The sequence below is a fragment of the Diceros bicornis genome, chromosome 3 (genome assembly GCF_020826845.1).
Source record: "Diceros bicornis minor isolate mBicDic1 chromosome 3, mDicBic1.mat.cur, whole genome shotgun sequence".
In the NCBI taxonomy this organism is placed as follows: Eukaryota; Metazoa; Chordata; class Mammalia; order Perissodactyla; family Rhinocerotidae; genus Diceros; species Diceros bicornis.
In genome coordinates this window covers 32301795-32319506 of record NC_080742.1, presented here as the reverse complement: position 1 = coordinate 32319506, position 17712 = coordinate 32301795, and the positions used below count along the sequence as shown (strand labels likewise).

Genomic DNA, 17712 nt, shown 5'->3' with positions numbered 1-17712 from the left:
ATTTAACAAGGTTCATCAAGGGGAGTAACGGCCAGAGCTATAAGAATGGCCTTGAGTTCTGCCCATTGAGCAAAGTGACCGTGTCCATTTTGGGGTCTGCATGGGTGGTGCTGAGGCTGGAAAGCCTAGTAGACAGCATTGGACAGCTCAGCTGAACCATCAGTGAACCAAGCCCAGGCGTTTAAGGAAACGTCTATGAACTGAAGGCCTCAGTGAGCTAGAGGCCTTGTTTTAGGAGGTGAAGTGGTAGATAAAGTTTCCCTGAATTGGAAAGCTACTACTCACTCATGTAAATATAATATGCTGCTGGGCCATGCTGGCAGCTTTCTTGAATCTATCATTTCCATTTGACAAGCAAGGTTTGTTGGGCCCTCCCAACTTTATTTGGTCAGTGAGTTCAAGGTGACCCACCCCAAACTAAGAATAATAGGCCAGAGAGTCACAAGGCCTCCATGGGTCAGGCATTCAGTTTTAGTTTCCATGAGAGCCTAGTGTAAGGTTAATAGCTGCCTTTTTTTTTTTTTCTTTTTTTTGGTGGGTCTTGCATGCATATCAGGCATGCAGTGTTGTTGTGTTGGGAAATGGCCCAAGTATTCTGGCAGCTATTAAGTATTTAAACAAGCTGTGGTTTCCTCTTCTCTTCCTAGGATTCTATATTATTTCTGCTGGACCACCTGGGAGAAAACAGGGAGAGTGATCTACATATCCTACTATTACTGCTCTAAGTGCGGCAATCGCTGAACAGGAGAATCTCCACTGGCACTAATGGGACAAAGAAGTGCAGCAACATAACACATCAATTCCATTATACATTTAGCAGTGGAAGCCACAATAGTATTACATTGCCCAAAGAGTCCCATCCACAAGGCCTCTTTAGCTTCCCCTCCCACTGTGAACTCTGTCCAAATCACAACAGTTGAATTTGGGCATCCTTTCTTACAATGGGACTGAATGAGATGGTGATTTATAAGCCAGTATCTACAGAACCATCAAGTGTGAGTGCCTCTCCTCCCAAAGTTCCCCAGCATACTCAAAGGGTTCATATAGCATTTGGTCTCTCTGGAGGACAAGAGATCTCAGCCCAACCCCTAGTTATCTTTCTCCTTAGGTAGAGTTCTTTCTACCCTGAACTCCAGCTGAGTTCAGGGTAGAGAGAGGAGGCACCAAGGGGCATGGAGGCAGGGAGTAGCTCTGTGCCAGTAATAAGATGCATTCATTTTCAGTTTTGAGCAGTGCAGTGGTTACTCATGTTTTAACTAAACTTCCAATGTCTATAGTCCACCTAAAGCACTATATAAGGTGAGTCATCACTACTGACACAACCAGTTTAGCTTTGGGGAGTCTCTGACTCAGCAGCCATAGCCTTGGCTCCCACAGCAGGGACTCTTTTATGTAGTACATCTCAAACTGGAGTCCAATCATAAGTCTGGTTTGAATATAATGGATGAGGAAGTATTCCAAGGTGGTGAGGCTGACCACAAGAATTTATCTAGATTGTTTTGGGCCAATTTTTCATTCTCTGGTGAGTTACTTTCATCAGCATCAAGGACCAGTTAGGACCCAAATATTCATCTGTGGTTTCCACAGGAATTTGTCTATCTCAAAGAAATCTCCCTGACAGGGCCAAAATTCTCTTATTGCAGCCAAGGCCCACTGCAAAAACTCTGAGACCTTTACTATCTGAATGAATCTAAAGTTGGCATGATAAACTGTAAGAGGGGTTGAGTCAAAAGGCAACACAATTATTGCTGTTTCTCCTTAAATAGCATTACGTGCCTTGCCCCATTATCTCCCCAGTGAACCAGCCAAAGTTTTAAGGATTTACTAGGCTTCTGACCACAGCAATTGCAAATTCCTTCCTTCACGCTCAGTGACAGTGTGTTTCTCGGTAACTGTTGTCTAAACAAGGTCAGGATCTTCCTCTAATCCAGGATGGGTCTTCATACTCCAGACAGTTCCAGATTTACAATTTTTTGACTTTACAATGGTGCAAAAGCAATACATATTCAGTAGAAACGGTACTTTGATTTTTGACCTTTTCCTAGGCTAGTGATATGCAGTACGATGCTCTCTTGTGATGCAGGGCAGCAGCAGCAAGGCACAGCTCCCAGCCAGCTATGGGATTACGAGGGTAAACAACCAATACACTTACAACAATTCTGTACCCATACAACCATTCCGTTTTTCAACTTACAATGGGTTAATCAGGACGTAACCCCATCATAAGTGATGGTAAATCTGTAGTTGATATAGACTACCATGATTTTTCTGCTGATTCCTCAAGCCACAATTTCCAAAGAGTGATGAGAAGAAGTCCAGATGATACCTGCACAAGTAGACCTGTCAGGAGAGGAACCCAGAGCTTAGGTAACCTGCATCTTTTATAACAGGCATTAAGTATTAATGTCCTTGTTCCAGAGGGAAAGACTATCTCTATTTTTCAAGGCTGTTCACTACACAAACACTTGAAAAGACAGTCCAGAACAAAGGGTAGTTAATGCCTCAGATATGCAAAAGCCTTGTGGAGAATTGTTTCCCAATTATTATTTAATGAAAAAAATGTCTAGAGTTTCAGCTAATTTTAAAGTCCCTACAATGTTGTTCAATTTACTTTTTCAAAGACTTTCCAACCATTATTGCTTTCCATATCCTCTGCTCTGCAGGTAAACTAGTCTTTTTATTTGTTGAACATACCCAATATTGATCCAGCTTCTTGGTTACAGAAAATAAACAAACAAAAACAAGAAAAAATTTCTTGCAAATAAAAATTGAAACCACAAATTCAAATTCATGCTTTGATTTTGTATGTCCTTAGTTGTGATGATTCTTTTGCACTATGGTTATCTGGCCTTTTAACAGGTTGCCTTGAAAGTACTTTAAATTCTTTACCATCTATATTTATTGTTTCCACAGCAAAATAGCAAGCTTCTTGGGAGCACAAATTATATATTTCTTTGACTCAATATTCCTAACTATATTCCTCTTAATAAATGTTACCTACTTACTAAGACATAAATGCCATTGTCTTTAAGTTCCTGATAAATATATTCCATACCAGGAGGGAACCACTGATCCCTATTTTTCCCACTGAGATCCAGAACTGAACAATCAACAGACCAAAGTGGACCTCTGTAATTCAAATGTCACAAGCAATTTCAAATTGGCAGCCTTCCTTGAGTTTCATTTTACTTGCCAAGGAAACAATGAAGCACTTATTCTGATGCCAGCAGAACTGTGGGAAGAGACTAAGAGATTTGTATTTCCCTGAATTTTCAATCTGCAGAAGAGAAGAACTACAATGACCAAAGTGGGACATGTTATTATTATTTTAATACTTCTATAATTATAGAATTAATTGAATCTTGGAAAATACGGTGTGTTCATATAAAATTGACTCTCATGATTGCAAAAATGCTAACAAATCATCAAATAGAACCAGAAGTTATAGTTATAGAATTTATAGTAAACAAAAAAAAGCAAAACCAAAAAAAATGTCAATGATGGTATCTCCCTGGATGACCTATGGATTAATAATAAAGATAATCTCAATCTTACAATTTCCATTGAGGAAGAATAATTCTACTCCTTTCTTCATTATGGTTATCTGGTGGTTTGTGGCAGCAATTCCTTCTTGCAAAGTGTCTGCAATAACAGGACTCAAAGGTCTTTACATCAGTTTTCCCGGCATTTTTCAACTGGACAACTCCAGTTCTGATTGTATCTAAGCCCTTCCCACAAACTCCCATAACCTTAGACCCTCTAAAATGCATATTCTGTTTCAGTAGGTCTCAGGCTGGGCAGAGAAATCTGTGATTTTAAAGAAGTACCATGAGACTCCCACACTGAGGCAAGTTTGAGACACAGTCTTAAGTCATTTGGAACTATGTCATATCCATTTTATATGCACATAATTGCTAAATGTAAGCAATTGTATATGGCATATTTTTTATTAAATATGGAGTTGACACAAATAGTATTTATGAAACATATACAAAATGTAACGAATAATGATACAACCACCACCAATGAACTAACAACCTAGTTCAAGGAAAGGAGCAGTATTACTACATTTTCATTACAGTCCTCTGTGTGTGCCTCCTTGATTCTACTTCAGTCGCCTGCCCTTGAGAGTAATCCTGCTGAATTTTATCGTTCTTAGTTTTTCTTTAGTTTTACTTGTACAATTAAACAATGTATCATTTATTTCTACATGATTTTAAACTTCCTACGAATGGAATCACATTGTTTGTATTCCTCTGTGTCTTTTTGCTTTTAATGGCATGCTCCTGAGACTCCACCCGTTGTTGTGGATACAACTTCTGTATATTATCCCACTGTATGAATGTACTACAATATATTTACCCTCTCTCGTTGCAAGAGATGTCAGTTGTATCCAGTTTTTTTCCATTACAAGAGCAATATTTTACATGTCTTACAGCTCATATATGTAAGAGTTTTACTAAGGTGTTTAGTAAGAAATATAATTGTTAAGTCAACTTTATTAGATAATGCCAAATTGTTTTTCAAAGTGGATGGGCCAATTTATATTCCTATGTGCAGGAAATAAGAGTCTCTTTTACTTCACATCCTCGCCAAAATTTTAAATATCCAATTTAAATCAATTCAGTAGGTATGAAATGGTATTTCATTTTGGTTTTTGATTTTCACATCCTGATTGCTAATATGGTTGGGCATCTTTTCATATGTTCATTGGCCACTGAGGTTTCCTCTCCTATGACATGATTGTTCAAGCCAACGGCCCATATGTAGTCTTTTCTCATTGGTGCACAGAAGTACTTTCTATATAATTCTCTTTCAGTTATTTATTTTTCAAATATTTTCTTCCAGCTTCTGGTTTGTCTTTTTTCTTTCATGAATGTATTCTTTTGATGAACAGAAGTTCTTAATTTTAATGTAGTCAATTTTCTCAACCCTCTCCTTTATGGTTTTGCTTTCTTAAGTGTCTCATGTAAGAAACCAACTCTTATACCGGGGTCATAAATATATTCTTCTACACTGTCTTCCAAATTTTACAGTTTTGCTTTTCACATGTCAGTAGTCAATCCACCTGGAATGAACTTTTGTGTACAGATTGATATGGGGACTGCAATTTCACCATTTTTCTTTCATTGAAAAACCTAACATTTCTCAACTCATCTAGTGTTATCTATGTCACAAATCAAAGTTTCATTTTTGTGAGGGCCTATTTCCTGGCTTCCGTGACCAATTTGTCCATTCCTTTGCCCTAGGGTCTAAATTGCCACGGTTTAATAATAAATATCTCTCTTTTAAGGAATGTGAAATATCATGGTTATTTCTAGGTGCATTGTTCTTTCAACTATATTTTAGCAATAGCTTAACCAAATTCCATTTAAAAATTATTTAGAACTATTTTTACTGGAATTGCACTGAATTATAAATCAATTTAGAGAAATTGACTCAATTAAGCTATTGAGTCTTCTAACCCATGAACAAGGTTTCTTTGTTCTTTTATATAAGCTTTAATACATTTCAATAAAATATATTTTTTTCCGTGGTCTTGCCCATCTTTTGTTAGGCAAGGTCTTGCCTTTTACCAAGGTAAATGATAACTTATAAATGATATTTTCTCTCTGTAGACACATTGAAATAGATGTTATATTTTATGTCACATACCCAGAGAATTTGCTAAAATATTATATTATTTCTAATAATTTATCTGTAAGTATGTTTGAGGTTTTCTAAATAGATAATCACATTACCTGTGAATAATACTTTTATTTCTTCCTTTCCAATTTCTTTCTTTTATTTCTTTTTTTTTGCTTTCCAGCATGATGTGAAATGCAAGTAGCGACTGATTTTCAAATGTTAAACCATACTTGCACTATTCACTAAATTCAACTTGGCCATGATATCTCTTCTATATGTTATTGGATATGGTTTGCTAATATTTTGTTTAGGACTTTTTTTAAAAATTATTTTTATGAGTAGGATGGGCCTGTAAGTCTTCTTTTTCATCATTACTTGGTTTTGGTACCAAGATTATTGTGTATTACCTCATACATCTCACACTTGCAGGGTGTTACTGCATTCCTGATATCAGAGTTGTACTACTTTCATTTTTGTCTTCTGGAATGAGTTATATGTCACTGGAGATATTTGTTCCAGTTTGAAATAATTCATAAAATAACTTGGACTTTTTCTTTCTTCTTTCTTTCTCCCTTCCCTTCCTCCCTTTCTCCCTTTCTTCTGCTGTTTGTTACACATGGTGATTTATTTCCCTGTGAATTCTGTACTTTGAAATTGTAACCTCATACTTCTTGAAACTTTAACTTTTAGGCTTCAATTAACGGCGAATGTCTCAAGAAAGGATATGCTTTTATGTCTTCCTGAAAGGTAGCATCAATTCAGGCTGCTGCGGTCACAATTTCTCAGAGAAAACTTTTCTTCCCTTCCACTCAGCACCAAAGCTTAACACTGGCAATTTCCCATGCAGTCCTTGGGGTAGAAGATTAAACTTATCTTCATCTTATAAAGCAGTGTAGCCCTTGGGGCTCTAGTTTTATGATGGAGTTCTCCAATTAGACGTCTCACTTTGGGTGGGCCCTGGGCTTTGTCTACTGTAACTCACAGCAATACCAATTATCATAATTTATAGAACACTTAGGATAAATATGACATTATGATAAGTGAAAGAAGTCAGACATAAAAAAGTATGCACTTTATGATTTCATTCAAATGACGTTCTAGAATTGACAAAATTAATGTATAGTGTCAGAAAGTTGATTGATTGATTGCTTTAGGCTGAGAGTGACCGCAAACTTCTATAAGGGAATTAGTTGAGGTAATGAAAATGTTCTCTATCCTCAATGTGGTGGTGGTTATTCACCAAACTGTTAACCTAAACACATTTAAAATTGGTGTATTTTATTGTATATAAATTATTCCTCATTAATGTTGATTTTAATAGCTTAAATATGTAATGATAAAAAATTATCAAATTATATATTTAAGATCTGCACATTTTAGTCTACGTCCATTTTATGTCAATAAGCTAATTTTTAAAAACCCCTTTAAGAACTGAAATTCCAGAAATCAATTAAGAGTTTTTACCACCACCCTTGCTAGCATCAATATCAGTTTAAAATAAATGGAGCTCTTATCAGACCCGGCAAACCTCCATAACTAGGCAGCTTTAGGATATTACTCCTTGGTCAGATCACTATTTATCTTTTATTGTTGACGAAATGTATTTCTATGATTGAAGGCTATTTCTAAGTTAACATATTGGGCAGGAGAAGATGGTTATCTATACAGTATTGATTTTGACATCATTTAGGCCATTTTGACTATTCTGTATCTATTGCATGTTTATTCAGTTGTGACTAAAAAAAAGTCATGTCAATGTGAGTCACCAAGTTGCTATTTCTAAGGTCCCAAAGGTTTTCAAGGAATGAAATATGCATACATTTTTTCTGGTTTTACATGCAGAAGATTTTGGTGCAGTGTGATAGAGATAGGGTCTTCTTGCAAACTCATGGTCTCTCCCCAGCAATTAAAATGTGGTAGCAAAAGCCCATAGAAAGTTGCTAAATCCCAAAGTGCCAACAGACAAGTACAGGTCATTCCTGCGGTCTTTTCCTTATCTCCAATCTCTAGTCTTACTAGCTTTGCCATTTCTTTTACCTCTATAGTCTATGCCATTCTTCCCTCACTAGCTCAGATTATGTTCCTAACTAAATTTCATTTTCCTCATTTAACTCTACTCCCTCATTTTCATCTTAATATCCTTTGAGTGATTCAATTCAGTTTAATTTCTTGGCTTCCTCTAATCTGCCCAGTGCTGTGCACATCCTTGTATGTATCAAAAATCAACCAGTTACTGAAACCTGTCATTGAAGAGATTACAAGCTAGTGGGGGAAATTTATGATTAAATAATGATAGAGATACACATGGTGCTACTGATTCATGAAGAAAGGGCCCCCAGCCCAGCTGAGATAGTCCAAGAAGACTTTGTGGAGGAGACATGAACCTAAATAGAGCCCTGAAGGGAGAACAGGATTAGTGGGCATACAAGGGCAACCAAGAGTCCGTGCAGGGAATGGCATTCAAGGTAGAGAAAACAGTAGCAGCAAACGCATGCAGAAACCATGGGATCCCTACAGTCCACAGGAAAGTTAGTCTGTTTCCCAGGCTAGTAAGGCCCATCTCTCACTGTGCCCTTTAGCATTTTAGAACTTTTTGGTAAAAAACTATATTCAACTTATAAATGTTTTTAAAGTTGGAAAAATACTGCCATTTGTGTTTGTTTCCATGACATGTCTTTAACACTGCAAACTCTGGTTCATCATTGTTAATACAGAAATGTTCTAGCATGGTTTCTAGTAAGTACAAAGTCCATACTCTCAGAGGAATTTAATGGCACAGAAGAATTTGATACAGTTTATTTGGTATTTTGTATCTGGCTCATGAAATTCACCACAATGTGATGAATGGTGGTGGAAAGAAAATAACAAGAAAACATATTCAAATCACTTGCATTATGAAAAACAAAATAAAATAAAGAAAATGAACTACAAAAAGATGACACTATTTAGGAGAAGGTTTCTATTCTAATATCTATCTCCCCTTGACACTACTCATCTTCCTGTCTGTGCTCAATGTTATAAATAATAATGTTTCTATATACAAAGAATATTTATAAGGAGGACCTTTCAAGTAGAGGAGGATGTCCACCTCCTGGGGACAGTGTGCCTGTGTATGTATGTGTGTGGGTGTACCTTGTTTAGGTTAGATCAGGATGGATACCGTCTTCAACTGAATGCTTTCCAAGGACCTTATGATTCTGAGTTTCAATGACAGTGACCATTACTATAGATTTGGGGATCACAAACCAAAGATGTAATTAAATTTAATGATTTTAAAGATATAGTCAAATTAGAGTCTGTAAACAAGTTGTTAAAAAAGTTTTATATTTCTCCTATTCTTCAGGCTCCTCTAATCACCATAAGCCAACCTCCCTTTGAAACATACTTGACTTCCATTTTGAGAGCTCGTTTGGAGGTCCTAGCAGGGGAGCACAGCTACTCGTATACCCTTGACCGAAGAACGGTCCTCCTCTATTGGGGAAGGTCGTCCTCTTCGACGGAGCGGGTAGCTTCGGGAGGGACGCACATGGAACGGTGAGGGAGGAAGGGGACACTCGCCTAGCCAGCCAGATGAGCCGAATCAACCCTGGGCGATCAATGGGGTGACAGATGTCGCAGCCAGATCGCCCTCACATCCTTGATTTCTATTTTGAAGCTCCTCTATCTCTGTTATTGGCAGCCAAAGATAGTGAGAATTGTTTTATTATTTAAAGTGTAATATCTTTTTAGGCATTTTATGTTTACCATATAAATCATGCAAATAAGTACTATTATAATTTAAAGATTTAGGTTTTTAGTTTTTTGAAAAATGAAGACCTTTGCATCAAAAGATTCTTTTCCAAACAAAAAAATCACTGGATTTAAAGACAACATAAATCACTGTGTACACTGTATTGTATAAATATCATATAGCCCTGCTGTTGGGTACTTTTTTTTCCCTTTAATATGAATTACAACATATTTAAAGTGTTAGGGGTTAAAAACATCCATGGTTAAATATTAGGAAATGAGTCCAAATTGCAGAACCTGCACCTAAAATATGTGCTATGTTTCAGAATTAAATATTATTTTTCAAATGATAATTTTTCAAACTATTATTCAACATATAAAACACATGGCTCTAGAGAAATTCTTTCAAGCATAGAGCTAGTTAATAAGACACATAGAATATTTAATTTTATACATGAAGCAGAAAAGTACACATAAGCATTATTCTCCACCAAAAAACAAACCTTAAGGAAATAGTTGTTATTGTTATTGCAGTTGCCAGGCACTCCTTGCAATTCAGCCACAGTGTTCTAAAATGGTTGACAACAAAAATTAAAGGTTTTTTCCCCACTAGAGAGAGCAGCCTAATAATAAAGGATAGAAAAGTTCTGATGTCTGCAATAACACAAACTTATAAGAACTAAGAGAATGCCCCCACTCTTAGTTTCTCAACATATAAACAGACTATAAAGTCAATTCACACTATTAAAAGGCCATTTATAATAACTGCAATCTCTAGTTCACACAACAAAAGCTGTTTGCAACCAGGAACAGCAAACAGCAAGAGTCAAATTTAATGTTATCCTTTTAATGCTTTTCACCTAAAAATTATATTCTTGTAAACTTTTTAACACTTATGCAAACCACAGCTTCCATTATATTTCTGCCTCTAATTATTACATGTTAACACATGCAATAAAAACGCATATCTATGTAGGCAGCTGCTCAAAACGGTATTCAATACTTTAAAAGATTCATGATATAGTTATAATGATATTAATTTCCATTAACGAAAAAAAGATTAAATTATATTTTAAGAGCAGAGGCCTCAGTTTCTAGAGTGATGATTAACCTTGCTATGAACTACTGCCTAACGAGACTTTGAAATGCCATCTATAATCTAAGACTTTAAAATGTAATAAATATTATATTTTAAAAGGATATTTAAAGAAGTAAAAGCAAAATAATCATATAATTTTAAGTGCATGTAAAACAACTCATTTTAATGTGAACAACCATATGTATTTCCTAATACAAAAAAGTGGTACAGTACCAGTTCATACTATATTTCCAGCCTGAGTCCATAGTGTTTCACACTGCATAATGCTCTTTGAGAGAAACAGATACCCAAAATATATATACATGACCCATGCTACACAAAACATACACCAGAATTACATCATCCCACTACTAAAAGGCTAAACATTGATAGTTGTGGAGTATGACAGGAGATTAAATTTGTTATTGAAAATTAAAATCTAGTTGAAAAATTTACCATACCCCCAGAATTTCGTGGGATAGTGTTGACTGTCTGAGGGGTTTACTGAAATCCTCCATGGTTACCTTTCAGATTTGTTTAAAAAAAAAAACGAAAGAAAGAGAAATGAACAATAATTCTATTAAATCCAGAAATTCAATCACTAATCACAGATATACTCAGATCTACATTTAAAACTTTTCAATTATTCAGATTTATATCTCCCTCTTCTTTATAGGATCCTCCCTTTTATTCTTCAGCCTTTAAATAAAATGGCAGAGCCATTTTAACTTTTTTTTTAAATCAGAATGTTTAACAGAGAGTGGACAGAAATAGGAATGCGAATTAAAATTGAATTGGCTGTTTGTTTATTTTAAACTCTTCTGGTTTAAATACGTGGAGAAAAAAACAGAAAATGCAGAAATTTAAATAGAGTTTGGGGATGATTTATATATTTTAAATTCTATTGGAGCATGACATAATTTTCTAAAGCATTAAAACAGACATATAAGCACACTCAACACATGATAAGGTATTCTTAACCCTAAATATGGTTCTGATAGAAGACCACTGTACTTTTACAATTTCAGGATATATTTCTCACATTGCAATGTTTTCCCTGTAGACAATTCAAGCAAGCAACTCCCCTCTGTCAATGCGATAAGTTCCAAGTTAGAATCAACCTTAGATGATTTGACCAAAACCAGAAGCTATCTATCCTTCAGTAGGCAATGCTGATCTAAGTGCTGGCTCTGGAAATTAGCTGGATGAACCTGGTTGTTCTGCATTTAATTAGAGGTTTTCCTGGCTGGCCCAGGGAATGTCACAGGGGATACTGTCAAATAAAAATGATCCTAACTTTGAAATCACAAGATGATTCCATAAATAAGAAAAGTAAGAAACCAAGTGATTGAGTACACAATTCAGGATTAACAAAGATATGTAAATCAATAAATTGTTCAATTGCATATAAAATTAACTCAACTACTCAAGGACAATTTATCTATTGGATAACCAATATTGGTTCTTCTCATTTCCATTGTGTCTCTTGGACATTTTATTTTCCATTAACAGAGAGAAAGAGAGTATATAAAATAGGGACATAATACTCAAATCAATCAATTTAACAATATCTGGTAGCATTAGTAAAAAAATTAATTTAAATCAAGTAGATAAACTAAAGTTTACACAAGAGTGAATTTTCATTGTTTGTCCAGCTTTCATCTCTCCTATGCACAGAAAGTTAACAGTTGGTTTTAGGGGGGCACGTTTTGGTGAGGCAGGGTGTAAAACACAAGAAAGGGAGAAACAAGTCAGAGAGGCGCATGAGAGAAGGTGGCGGAGAGAGTGAGAGAGACAAAGGAAAAGGCTCCTTGACCTTTTCAATAAAGTAAAGGTTACTTGGAGTAACATATTAGCAAGGATCTGATTTCTAGTTCTACAACTTGCAGACAGAAGAAAAAGTTTACCCTAAAGCTAAACTCTAATTTTTTTATACAAAATTTGTACACTCCATTATTCTTCTCTTTAACCCTATCTTCATAGGATACTTACGGATTAAGTATTTGCCTAGAGTAAAATCATTCTCCAAGTATTCAATTCCTCTATTATTAGAAATACAGAACAAAGACTCAAAGAACCTAAGCATTACAAGAAACTCAATCACCCAAAACAGAAGTCCTCTTTCCAACATCTCTTGTTACCAGGTTGTTCTGTGTGTGCCTGAACAGACACACCCATCAGTCCACTCCATTCAAAAGCAGCAGTGTGTTGCAAAGAGTTCAGGGGCTTTGGAGCCAAGGAGACTCTATCCTCATCCTGAATCTATCAACTACTAGCTGTACCACTAGAAAAAGCCTCAGTTGCTGCATTTCTAGAAAATAAAATCTCTTCCGTTTGCTGTGAAGATTACACGAAATCATGTAGGAAAGGTACCTTGCCAAATGCCTGGCACTGAATATTTATTTACCCCCGTTACCCCTGAAAATAACTATTTCGGTAACAATCAACTCTGCTTTCTTTACAAAAAGAGGCAAACAAAAAAATCCATATGATGTGCTCCTAAGTATAAATGTTAAGTAACAAATATTCCTTTTGCATTTATTCACATTATTAATTATATTTAAAAAAAGCTTTAGTTGCTTGAGTTGAAAACCTTTGGGTATGAATATGATCAATTCCTCAAAATAACTGGAAGAAATATGTAGAATGTGATCTAAAAAATTCGCTTGGAGAGCCTTAAAAAACTATCTTATTTTCTCTCTTTCTTTGTTAGACCTGATGCTTTATTTCAGACTCATGGAATATTAGAAGCTGGAAGAAATTCAGAGATTTAGCTCAACCCCTCTACTTTCAAGCCAAAGACACAGAGGCCCCCAGAGACTGGAAAGCTTGGCCTCCTCACCTTCCACCACTTGATGTCACCCGTACTCCCCGAACCTCAGATCCAAATTCTTTCCAGCAGCGTGAGCAGGTAAAAACCAAACCTGCAGAGAGTGATTCTACAATCCTAAAATAGGCTTGCAGCCAAAGCAAATCAGTGCCTCTGATAAAACACAAAATACTAGCATAGAGAATTAGAAACCAGGTAGGATGAGAGTTCAAACATTTGAGGAAATCGCTTTTTTAGCTTCTAAATCCAAGATAACATTTTCATATATAATATCTCAGTATAATGAAAAAATACTCGCCATTTCCAACAGACTCTGCAAGTGAAAAACTAAATCAACTAAATAGAATTCTAAGAAACTAATTCATTCACATGAAGACTTTCTAATGTTTACTCTTTGATCAAAAGTTAACTGATGCACCGTTTTTAATTGTCTACTACAGTAAATGGGGAATATATCTTCATTATACTATAAACACACAAAAAATTAATAGACATTTGGGATAAAATTCCAGACTAAAAGCACACAAAAAATACTTGAATGTCTGTTTACTAATCTTCACTATGTCCTGGACAGAAACTAAAAAACATAGATGAGTAGAGGTTGGACATAAGAAGTTACACTGTCCTTATGTCAGCTGTATAAAGAATGTTTGTTTTACCTGAATATTCACTATGTTTATAGAGTATGAAATACTACAACTAAATGGTTGATGAATCCTTTGAGATGCCAATATGAAACACATACATGTTTAAACGTGTTTATAATAAAGCATGTTCTCTCATTATATCAACGTACGTTTGGCATTTACATTAGAAATAGACCAGCATCTGTATTATATTACAATACACAAGGGTTCCAGAGAGCGGTTTTCACTTGGGGGTTAGCTTCCATTCATTTACCTGATCTTCTACAGAGAGCAGGATGCAAAATTATTCCAACATGTATCTACTCTATGGAATGTGTGCTGGTGGAAAAGCTTTGTTCTGCATTATGTTAGCACAAATCATAGTGAGCAGATCCAAAGAACTTTCTCTTCCTGGAAAAGAAAATTCTGAAAACACTCAGCAATTTTTAGTACTTTTCTGTGTATGTACCTATGTGTGTTTTCACTCAAAATATTTACTGATTTTCTGAAAAAGCATTACATACTGATTGTAGAAAATTTGAAAAAATATAAAGCAGAGAGAGAAAATCACCTAAGTCCAACAATAAAGACAGCAACTATTCACATTTTGGTATTTTTACCCTTTTTTGTTTCAGGGAATTTCTTTTAATAGTGTGGTAAAAGATAACTTATTTGATTCCAAATCTTCACACTGTACATAGGGTACCATCACTTGATTCATAAATTAATAACAAATGCAAGTAGTATTTCTTTTCCGTGACGTTGAACGTAGGCACATTCTCCTTGACAAACTGCAAAGAACCTGTCATACTGTTACACAGTAAAGAGAGTTTTATAAAGTAGAGATGGAGTGAGAAGAAATGTAGGAAAAAGAACATGTGCAGCGTGCTTACCTCATCATCATCAGCATCATACTGCGCATAGTGCTGCTCAAGCAGCTCTCTCTGGCGCCTTTCTTGTTCCAGCGTTTGGCTTATCAACTGGGCTACCTCACTCACTTGCCCAGGTTTTTCTCGCCCAATAATAAATCTGTGGGAAGGTTAAAGAAGACTAATGTAGTTAGACTCTCCAGCAGAAAGGAGTGCTAAGAAAAGTAACCAAGCTTGATATCTCACCAGGGTCCATCAAGCCTCAAAAAAGTGTTATCATCTATATACTTTAAATGGTATGCCTGAGTGGAAGGAGAGGTTAGCTGAGCAATTAAAGTGATTTTTGCAGACATAGCCCAAAGGAAAAGCTAGGGCCCATAAAAAAATTATTACTCTGGGAGAAGAAAAAACAGACGTAATCCATCCTACAGTACTGTACACATTTTTGATGCCCTATAAACGGAAGCAAACTCATAATTTCCTGTACCCTTGAACTAAGAATCATTTCCATACTAATGTCCTCTTTATAATGCAAAAACTGCTTCAAAAACATTTTGAGGTATAGCATACCTTAGGTGGGCAAATAAACAGAAAGGCACTGACTTTTTGCTAAGTTATTATAACTTAGGAGATAAGAAAAAGAAGAGGAAATAAATGTAGAGTTTTTTTTTATTTTGTTCTAAAAGTGAAAAACTAAGATAAGAAGAGGTAGTGAATTAATTCACTTCTTTCAGAGAAAGAGATGGTATGAGGAAGGGTGTGGCTTCAAGAAATAAAAGAACAAAGGAAAATATCTGTTGGTATTAATTCTTGTAAGAAAAAAGGTATAAAGAAAAAGCAACGAAAGTCATTTATTTATTTATTGCAAGCCACAGTCACTTGTGATATATCCTCATCAATACTATGTGTCTTGCTCAAATTAACATACACTTTTTAAAGTCTTTTTATACTAACATATGGTTCTATTTTTCTAAAAATACAAATAATGTCTCCATGATATAGTTTCTATATAAAATTTAACTTAATTATTTTGGGTGTGACTCTTTATTTAATCTTGTTTCTAAATTGATACCTTCCTCTGATTATGTTGTTATTTTCGATCATAATTTTAAATGAAATATTCCACCATTCTCTGTACAAATACACTAAGGGTCAAAATTTTTATATTTAGATGTTACTTATTAACTGTCTTTTTAGAAATATTTTTATGTTGTTTCAAATAGGACTCAGAAATTATGATTGCGGGTCTGCCCCATGACTTAGCAGTTAATGCGCCTGCTCTGCTACTGGCGGCCTGGGTTCGGATCCCGGGCGCACACCGACGCACCACTTCTCCAGCCATGCTGAGGTGGCGTCCCACATATAACAACTAGAAGGATATGCAACTATGACATACAACTATCTACTGGGCTTTGGGAAAAAAAAAGGAGGAGGATTGGCAATAGATGTTAGCTCAGAGCCGGTCCTCCTCAGCAAAGAGGAGGACTAGCATGGATGTTAGCTCAGGGCTGATCTTCCTCACAAAAAAAAAAAGAAATTATGCTTGGGTGTTCATTTATCATCTGAGTTATTTTCCTTTGGGAATCAACTATAAATAGAATTTATAAACACTAGAATTTTCATCTTTTTTCAGGTATAGTTTACAAACAATAAAATAATCTATTTTCAAAGTATAGTTCAATAAGTTTGACAAATGTATAAACCTGTAACCACCACATCAATAAAGATATAGAACATTTCCATCAACCTAAAATATACCATTCCCCTTTCCAGTAAACCATCCTCACTCTGGGCCCATAGGAAAACCCTTTTCTAGAGTTTCATATAAATGACTTCATAGAGTATGTGGCTTCTTGGATTCATCATAACGTTTTGGAGATCTATCCATGTTGTTGTAAGTATCCGTAATTTGTTCCTTTTTATCACTGAATAGTATTTCATTGTCTCCGAATTGATGAGTCATATGGTAGTGTATGTTTAATTTTGAAAGAAACTGCCAAACTATTTTTCAAAGTGGTAGTATCATTTTATATTCCTACTAGCAATGCATGAAAGCTGCAGTTGCTCTACATCCTCACCAATACTTAGTATTGTCTTTTTAAATTTTAGCCATTCTACTGGGTATCTAGTGGTATCTTATAATTTTTTTTTTTTAAACTTTATTTATTTATTTTTCCCCCCAAAGCCCCAGTAGATAGTTATATGTCATAGCTGCACATCCTTCTAGTTGCTGTATGTGTGATGCGGCCCCAGCATGGCCGGAGAAGCGGTGTGTCGGTACGCGCCCAGGAACCGAACCCCGGGCCGCCAGCAGCAGAGCGCGCGCACTCAACCGCCAAGATATAATGGTTTTAATTTCCAATGGCCTAGTGACTAATAATGTTAAGTATCTTTTCATGTACTTATTGACCATTCATATATCTTCTTCAGTGAAATATCTTTTCAAATCTTTTGCCCATTAAAAAAACTGGGTTGTCTGAGCTTTTATTATTCAGTTGCAATGGTTCTTTATATATTCTGGATACATATCCTTATCTATATATATTACAGATACATACATACACACAGATATATACGCACACACAAACGACATATGCATATGTGTTTATTTGTTTATTTATTATCTTCTCCCAATCTGTGACTTGCCTTTTCATTTTCTTAATTGTATCTTTCAAGAAAGTCCAATTTATCACTTTTTAAAAGATTTGTGTCTTTTGTTTCCTACCTAAGAAATCTTTGCCTGATTTAAGATTGCTAAGATTTTTTCCTATTTTTCTTCTTGAAGTGTTAATCTTTTGATTTTATATTAGGTCTATGGTACTTTTCAAGCACGATGTTTGGTAAGGGCGGAGTTTCATTATTTTCCAAGTGGATAACCAGTTGTTTCAACACCATCGGTTGAAAAGACATTCATTATCGTCATTGAATTGCCTGGGTATATTTGCTGAAAAT

The 17712-nt window shown here is 35.4% G+C and overlaps 1 protein-coding gene across 12 annotated transcripts in view; it reads right to left on the bottom strand.

Moving 5' to 3' along the window:
• The window catches only part of PPP1R9A (protein phosphatase 1 regulatory subunit 9A), a 321025-nt gene that overhangs the window by 80869 nt on the left and 222444 nt on the right, over positions 1–17712 (bottom strand). For all 12 annotated transcript variants that reach the window (XM_058525783.1, XM_058525771.1, XM_058525815.1 and 9 more), the window contains one exon: positions 14785–14920. In XM_058525783.1, the coding sequence (XP_058381766.1) occupies positions 14785–14920 (136 nt within the window). The remainder of the gene's footprint in view (positions 1–14784; positions 14921–17712) is intronic.